The 9,449-nt window shown below is 34.6% G+C and overlaps 1 protein-coding gene across 1 annotated transcript; it reads right to left on the bottom strand.

Moving 5' to 3' along the window:
• Window positions 1-7,554: 7,554 nt before the first annotated feature.
• Window positions 7,555-8,824, bottom strand: LOC106344003 (probable galacturonosyltransferase-like 3). The gene has a single exon (XM_013783376.1). It carries the CDS (start codon window positions 8,671-8,673, stop codon window positions 7,645-7,647), a length of 1,029 nt encoding a protein of 342 aa, XP_013638830.1. The 5' UTR covers window positions 8,674-8,824; the 3' UTR covers window positions 7,555-7,644.
• Window positions 8,825-9,449: the final 625 nt, after the last annotated feature.

Raw genomic sequence — 9,449 nt, 5'->3', positions numbered from 1 at the left:
GAATTCCGACGACTTCATTTTTTTGGATTTGGTCGGAAATTTGTCAGTATTCCGTCGCAAATGTCCGACGACCTTGGTGTCCGTCGGAACCTCCGTCGGAATTCGGTGTGTTTTCTTGTAGTGTTTTCAGATCCTAAATACCCGAATCCGACCGGACCCGATATGGACCCGAAAAATTACGGGTATTTTATGGGTATTTTAATTATAGACCCGAACCGACCCGGACCCGAGAAGAACCGACCCGAACCCGAACCGAAAATTTCTAAGTACCTATTAGGTCTAAATATTTAGGACCCGAAAAGACCCGGACCCGAAAAGAACCGGCCCGAACCCGACCCGAAGACCCGAACGCCCATGCCTAATTATTACTATTATTTGGTTAAATATTACTTCTAGATCGTAATCTCTTATGTTATTTCGAAACTCAAATATTACGATTGTTTATAATAAGAAAGATAAGAATGTTCTTCATAGTTTAGCTGATTGATATCTTTTACTGGTGTAAGAAAAATATTGTAACAAATGCTTTTAGCTGACTTTTATAAAATTAGTTATCGGCAGAGCTAAGGTTTTCTCATAACAGAACTACATCTGATTAAAAAAAAAAAAACAGAACTACATAAGCTTCTAAATTTAACACAGTTAGGTATACTCATAGTGGTCGGGAAAATTATTTGGATGTGTCTTCAAATATATAGAAGACACTACGAGATGAGTTTCAAAAATCAAATCAGATTGATCTTAGTATCATCCAAAGAGTGTTATACTGAATTTATATGTGTATGTCGGATACAAAAATCATGCAATAGATTATAAAAGTAGACTTCTCAAAATTACCCAAAAACTTGTAAAATGAAATCACTAAAAAATTTACCGTTTGATCATGTATATAATAGTTATATACTTCCGATACTTTTGTATGTCATCAAAATAATATCGAAAATATCAGTGCGTGAAAGATAATATATCAATTAGTTGTGACGACAGTCAAATTTTGTGGATGATATGAAAAGTTGGGTTTCTCAGTTTTTTATAATTATTTATTATATATTTTCTTGTTTTATACGTGTTGGATCCACGTCAATATACCAATCTATTAGACCTTCCACGCAAATTCAAATTCTATGGTGTGATGTGATGTAAAACAGTTGTAAGAAAACATGCTCTTTTATTTTCATTCTAGAATTGTACTACTTTTCTCATAATATAGCGCGCATTAAACTGCCAAAACAGTTAGTAAACATATGATTTATCTAATTGCTTGATATCAACAACACATATTTCTTTTCAATAGTGCACGCACTTATTTGACTCGTATATTACCTTAGTCTTCGTACGAGAATTCATCAAGCTCTAGAAGTATAGGTTGTGCATTTCACTTTTGGTAAACTTGCACATACGTAATGAATTATGAATTACTACTTCTCTCTCTTTAATATCAAGTGTCATTTTTTTGAGTATACGGTGATGATCGGTTCAACGGTGGCTCTAAAAGTTAGTTATAGGTAAATTAGTAGCTGTAAAGTTGTTAGTGTAGATTTTTTGGTAGAAATTTTTGTTGTAGTTAAATTTGTTATAACTGTAAATTATAGATTGTAGATATTTTAAAATAAAATATGTTAAATCTGTGATGTATATATAAAATAATTCTTTTTATCAATTAAATAATTTATATTAATACTTATTATAAATTTTCAAAGTTTATTGTTATTTAAAATGTGATATGTAAATAATATATATTTTATTTAAAATATTTCAATATTTTTTACAACACCCAAAACTGAATTAAATATTTATAGATGTTTTTAATTATGATTATCTAATTTATTTGATATTATAGATAGTTTTTTTTATTTCACAGATTCTACAGATTATAAAAGAAAGCTTTGGGTTTTTTACCTAAAATACATTAAAAAAAATTTGCTTTAGTTTTTTTTGCTGTAGCTTTAACAATAAAGCTAAAGCATGATTGGTAAAAGTTTATAGAAACTTGATTTAGGTTTTAACTATTAAAAATAAAGCTACAACATGATTGATAAATTTTAGTGATTTAAAAGTAAATAAATCTAAAGTAAGGAGATAAAGTCCACCAATCACCCCCAATGTACACATATTAAGAAAACAATTAATTTTGTATATTTTTTATATAAAAACACAATTACCTATACATCTAACCATATTTCAACCAATAAAAAAATAAATTGATGAATAAAATTAATAAATTTTGTATTTAAAGTCGAAAAAGACATTTATTTTATAATGAAAAAAATTATCTATAATGACACTTAATATTAAAGGATGGAGTAATAGTTAATTCATTTCATATACAGAGTGTTTGACCTTAATAAAGTGTCCATGACGTGGCCTGCATGTCGAGATTCGTTTACTGAGAAATCCCTTTTTTATTATTTGAGGAGCATTGAAAAAAAATAATATTGGCTTCTTGTGTTTATTACATGTGTGTCATTTTCTAGGTGTTATCACCACAAGTTCTCTCACCTCATTTTTTTTTTTTTTTTTGTCAGCAGCAAAACAGATTCATATAGACTCTGCGAACTATCCCGGTAACTCTGCATCCATATGAATGACAAACGACGGTTGTTTCCTTGCACTGCGTGCTAGACTATCCGCCTTTGAGTTATGTGTCCGTGGTATATGAATGATCTCTGAGCTGTTGAAACTTCTCTTCAAGAACTTTATGTCTTCCAAATAACTTGCAAAGGCTGGCCACTCTTCTGTTTCTGAAACCATCTTCACCAATTGAGCACAATCCGTTGCAAAAGTAACACAAGACTGTCGAAGATTCCTCATGCATTCCATTGCCCATATGAGAGCCTCTATCTCTGTGTGTAGTGGTGACTGACTCGCTCTCGTATTCCTTGCTCCCATTAGTCCATCGTAACCTTCCAGGGTACTGTACCATCCTTGTCCTGAATATTTATCCTCTGTTTTCCAAGATCCGTCCGTAAAACACCATCTACCTGATATACTCGGTATTGCCAAAGGTACTGGAACTTGGGTGCGGTCTCACCTCATTTTCTTAAAAGCTATTTATCAACTAGACTAATTACAAACAAATGCCACTGGTCATTACATTATGGTATAAGATTTTTGATCAAAATTATCTTCACAACGTTACATTCGGATTTAAAAAAAAAATCAAATATTTAAATAAGGCAACATTTTATTACCATTCAAAGAGAGACTTTATTGTTATAATTATGTTCCTCAGTGAAGAACCTTGACAATATTTTTATACCGGTGTTTATAATTCTTTACGCTTGAGTAAACAATTGGTTCTTTAAACTTCTTTATAATCTGTTCTTTGCACTTGGAATTGGTTCTTTTATCTTGATACGCCGATTTGTAAGAAAATATCATAACCAGTATTGCAGTTCATATCTAATCCTGCAACAAGTTAACCATGTTTATCATATGTTTTGAAAAACTAATATGAGCTTCAAATCGTTTTATGATCTTTTAGATTCAAGTCAACGAAAATAATGGACTATTCCCAAAACTTAATGCTTCAAATTTTAAAGGAAACACAATTGACTTGATCACGGGATCAAATATATTATACAAAAAAAAATTGAGAATATTAGTGTATTCAAGGAAGCAAAATTCTTAGAATCGAAATACTTTCTATATCACGGATTTAACGAATTCCAAAGTGTCCATCTTTCATTTACACTTACCTTAATCGACCGGAGAATATTTGTGAAATTAAGTTTGCGTGACCAGAACTTCATTTTGTTACCTATTTGACGTCCAAACATTACGCAATTTTCAAAACAAGGCAAGTAGTATATACAGTATTAATTTCAAGACATTAATATCGGCTTCCTCATTAACTTTGGCGTGGTGAGGAAAGACCTAGGCTCCGTTCATATATAAATAGTAGACGTGTTCGTTTACATCTCCTCACCATTGCCTCCTTCTCTAAACCCCTTTAGCATTACATTTCTAGCAAACACAAAAAACTAATGGCAGGTTTTAACTCTGTTGCCGACTTGAAACCCTTTAAGACCATGTGGAGAGTGAAGGTGAGCATTGTGAGACTGTGGAAGCAATACTCTGCTCCTGGAGGACTGACCATTGAAATGGTTCTCATTGATTCTAATGTAAGTTTGAACAATCTTAACCACAACGCGTGTGAGAAGTTGTGAGGCTTTACCTGTAGGTTTAAATGGCTTCACACCCGTGAACTTCCAGGAAGTTCTTGATGGTAGTCTCAACCCCGATTTTCTAATTGGTGAGTACAGTTCAATAATATTCCATGTTGTTAACATACGTAAATTTAACTTGGGGTCTAGGTGTGAATCATTTAAATCCGTGTTATTTATTATTATTGTTATATAAATGTGATACAGATGTAATCGGACATGTTGTGGAAGTTAGCCATGTTGAGATGATTTCCATGAACGGAAAAGAAACCCAAAAGATTTCACTTGAGCTACGTGATCTAGCGTAAGGAACCCTTATACAATCCAATGATAGCCAATATGTTTTAATTTATTTTGAGAAATTATGTAAAAAAAAACTTATATAACATCAATCTTAAAATATATGTTGTCGTAGGGATGTACGTCTTCCGATGGTCTTGTGGGGAAACTTTGCTACTGATGTCACGAACGCTATATAGTTACGTGGCGAGGGTCGTGTGGTCTTGGTTTTGAGATTGGGCAAGATTAAGGTTTGGAAAGGTAAATTGAAGTTTGTCTACGCTTTGGTTAACACTATCAATAATTGATTTTGTTTGTAATTGTAAAAGAGAAGCTTACTTGAATTTATCTTTTGTAGAGGATCATTCCGTTTCGAACGCTTGCAATGTCTTTGATGTCCAGCTCAATCCCAACATGGCTGAGGTCGAAGCATTTAGGACAATGTAAGTTTATCTTGACGTGGTTGAAATATGGCTTTACAATATTTTCTTCCCTTCGATTAAGTGAAAATCATTGTATTTGTTGTATTTTATTATTCTAGGTTACCAGCTGATGAACTTCAATTGGCTATTGTTGAATCGAAGCCATTAACTGTGACTTCTGGTGTCTCTGTGAAAGATGATTTTTTCATCAATACTCCAAGGAAAACCATCGCTGAGATGATTGAATGTCGTCAGGTACTATTATGCTTTGAATAATGTGATTTAATAAGAACATGTTATAATTTAATTTTCTTTTAAAGTCATTATACACATATTTGTAGGTGGAGAAGTGTATTGTTATGTGTACCATTGCGGCCATTGAAACATTTCGAAACTATATATATTTATTATATTACTTATCAGAGCCATAACATTTCGTAAATATATGTTGTTTTGTCTTATATCAACGTCAGAAACTAATTCATGCGTTAAATATTCTATTATTGAACTTATATTAGTAAATTGGAAATATTACAATCAACTTGCCATTAAAACAAGAGCACTGATTATTCCGTGATGTTACAAGATTGGTAAGGAAATATATGATTACGGTAAATCATAGATGGTGATGACGTACGAACCACAATCCACTTTTACCTTTGCTAAGACAAAGTCGTCTTCGTGACATCAGTGCTGGGAACTCAGAGTTCAATCATGAACCGCGAACAACATAACTCTGGAAAAGAAAATCCCTCCGACCACCGCCCACCAAAAAGACAGAAACAAGGTATTGGTATTTCAATACATGATTGGTAATAAGTTCATATAGAGATTTAATAATCTCAACCATTTTCTCATATGGTTGTTGGCAGATTCAAAATTAGAATTGCCAAATAAGAGACTTACACCAACTTCAGGGGTTACTGTCCAGACACAGCAACCAGTCCACAACATCAATCTTCTGGCTGACGTTACTAATTCCAATGACCTACTTTAAAGAAATGCTAGAACACAAAGGGAAATACAATTCAAGCCACTTTGGTTAGAGATTTGGAGGCTTCAGCTGATATGCCATTGGAGGAAGGTCACTCCTATGAAATTAAAGATTTCGAGCTATCCCATGCAGCAGAGCGTATTCGATTGACAAGGAACCGATAAAATATTAACCTCACTAACTCCTCTGTCATTGTGAAGATCGATCCTATACAACATTTCAGCTTTTATTGTTTTCCAAACTGGGATGATCTCTACCGCGGCTTACATCATCCTAAGTTTCCTATTGGTATGTTTTCTCTTCTATATAATTAAATGTAAATTGAGAGCAGCGAAATAATCGTGAATGTGTTCATATTGATAATAGGCAGTATCTAAATATGTGTAAATCTTTTTGCATATCGATCAGATATTTATGGTCAAGTGATAGGAGTAGGATTTCTTGAAGAATATATGATGGAACCTACTAACGGAAATAATGGTATCATCAGCCACAAAATTCTTTTTTTTGTACTACACATCCCGTAAGTATTCAACATCTGTATAGAGAAAGATATACATTTTTATAGTATCACATGGTCTGATGTAATTTTTTTTTATAGTAACGTCGTCATTAAGTGTGTCGCTTATGGTGCACTTGCTCATGTTTTCAATAATTTATGGAATTCTATAGATGCAGACATAGTATTATGTGTTTTACAGTGTTGGCAAATTAATTGGGGACAAAGTAATCTATTGTATTTATTATATATAATAAATCTTTTGGAGCTGATATTATATGCATATCTTGCTAATATTTTTCATATTTCATAATAAAGCCGACTTAAGAAGGTTACTAACATTGATGGGTTTTCCAAAATTATCTTTGACCCCACTGGTGTTCCAGAAATTGATGTTTTACGATTGAGGTAATACATACATTGACATATTTTGTTAAATAATGTTTTTAATTTCTCAAGATGATCCCTTTGCTATTGCTCATAATAGGATTGCAAACGAAGACTTCTAAAGACATTATTGACAACAGCTATTTTGTCTCTATTTTTCATTTTCTTTTGTTTTCTGATACATTGTTTATTTAATATTATATTTATAATTTATCTTTATGCAAACAAATATACAATTTAATGTTAAAGTCCATCACATATAAATTTATATTGACATACTAAAATTCTTAGTTATAACCCGTATTTTCTTAATATATTTTTCTTACTATGACTTTAACTTTAATTATGTTTACATATTAGAAGTTATAATACTTTTAAATCTACTCGCTCCGCGCAGAGCGCGGATTATCACCTAGTTTATCATTATTCATTAATCAAAGAATGCGTTAGGTGATGATTATTACTATAATAATCTCTAGCTAATTAGTACTCTTCGGTTGGCGCACGAATTATGATATATATATTTAACAAAATGATATCAGGGCCGGTACCTTCCGAGTATAATAATCAGCTAGACAGGGACAACTTATACTTTTAATATGCATGAGAAATCATCAAAGTATTGATATTTCAAAGATAATATAGGATAAGTGTTTCAAAGAATCAAAGTATATATTAAACGCAGGCCCAAGAACTTTATATCAAAAAATTGTAGATTTGCCGGCTTTCCTGGCACAAAAATCGTGGGCTTCCTGGCCCAAATCTGTTAACCTACCTTTATAACTTTAAATCTAAAGCATAGCCCAATGTTTCAAAAGCCCATCATTGACCCAAATGAATTTAGCTTCAAAACGTTTTATGTTACAAAACTCTCTCCACCGTCCGATGATTAATTAATCAGCTATCAGAGATCAACGGTGAATAACGCAACAAATCGTAAGGAGCCCAAAGCGAATCCAACGGACAAGGCCTTCTCGAGTCAAGCCTTAGCCATGGCTTCCCTTTCCCGCTCCAATGCAACAAACTCACCGGACCCGGATGCAGATTCCGACAAAGCCCTTCCAAGTTATCACCCCCGAGACCATGCTGGTTCCACCTGTGCTCCACCGGCTCAACATCTCCGGCGAAAACCAGCAGAAACGGCGGCAAAGATCCCAGCTCGTAGATACGGTGTCGTTTTTGTATTCTCATCCACGTCTCAAGCTTCACCGTGTATCTCCCTTCTCTCCATCTCCCTAGATCGATCACCATCACGCCGGTGTTGAAGTAGCACGGCTTCCTCCCTTTCAGCGCCGACTTGTACCCCTGGCTCGACCAGAATCTCGAAGTGAAGTAGTGGGTGAAGTTAGCGTGACAGTACTCCGGAGCTCCGACGACGTGACGGCCAAGTTCGATCCCCCAGAGCTTCGCTACGTCGTCGACCACGACGAGATCGGAGTCGAAGTAGATCACGCGGCGTACGGAGGCGGAGAGGAGATCGGCGAGGTAGATCCGTGCGTAGTTTAGCGGCTGGTCCAAGGCGCGGCGAATGGAGGAGGAGATCTTGCTGCGGACGAGGTTAGGGTCAAAATGGTAAATTTGGAAGGTTAAGTAAGGGAGCGTGGAGGAGATTATGCGGCGAAGATCGGCGCTGCGGCGTTGAGTGGCAATGAAGTGGAAAACTACGTTTTCAGGACAAGAGGCGTGCTGGAGAACGGAGAAGACTCCGGCGACCGAGCCGCGGAGGTAGATGGCGTCGAGAGTCATCGCGATGTGGATGATCGAAGGGTTGTGTGTGCGATCCTCCGGTGACCATACCGTTTTGAAGCATTCTCTGCCGTTTCGAAACGCCGGAGCCTCTCGAAACGCGGGGAGATCAGTGTCGGTGGTAGTAACGCTGCTAATCGCGATTGGAAACAGAAGAAACAGACATAAACGTAAACACATTGCCTACACTTTTTGAGTTTTGAACTGAGTGTCTGAGTGAAGACAAGAGTGTGAAAGAGAGAACCGGCTTTTTGTGTCTTTGTTAAATTGTTAATGGCGGATTAGGGGTGGTTTCGACATTTTCAGACAAGTTTCGTTAATGGCAAGCGTTATTAATTGTTAATTTGTCGTCACTTGTGTTATAGAATATTTTTATTGATATAAAGTAGTTAGTATTTTTTGGATATTTACAATAATCATGGCGCAGATATTGTCTAGAGAGCCAGCCTGGCAGAGATACGCGTTAATTAAGCATAAACGTAACTAAATGAAAATGGTACATCGTCGTATATAAAGTGATCAGCTACGAAAGGAACAATAGTCGCGATCACCCCTGCAATAAATAGTTAAATTCACCGCACCTTTTATAACTACTCAAAATGCAATATAAAAGTAGTTAAAAAAAGTAATAAAAATAAAAAACAACACCGACATTAATTAACGTCGTCTAAAAACTAAACTCAAAAACCATAAATCATAAATCCGAAACACTAAACCATAAATCTCAATCCTAAAATCTAAACTCTAAATCATAAACCTTAAACCCAAACTCTAAACAATAAACCTTAAATCCTAAAATCTAAACCCTAAACCCAAAACTCTTAACCATAAACCCTAAAATTTAAACATTAAATTCTAAACTCTAAACCCTAAAATTTAAACCTTAAATCCTAAACCCTAAACCCTAAAATTTAAACCTTAAATCCTAAACCCTAAACTCAAATCCTAAACTCTAA

Source organism: Brassica oleracea, chromosome C5 (genome assembly GCF_000695525.1).
Source record: "Brassica oleracea var. oleracea cultivar TO1000 chromosome C5, BOL, whole genome shotgun sequence".
NCBI classification, from domain to species: Eukaryota; Viridiplantae; Streptophyta; class Magnoliopsida; order Brassicales; family Brassicaceae; genus Brassica; species Brassica oleracea.
This window is presented reverse-complemented; position numbering and strand designations above follow the sequence as displayed.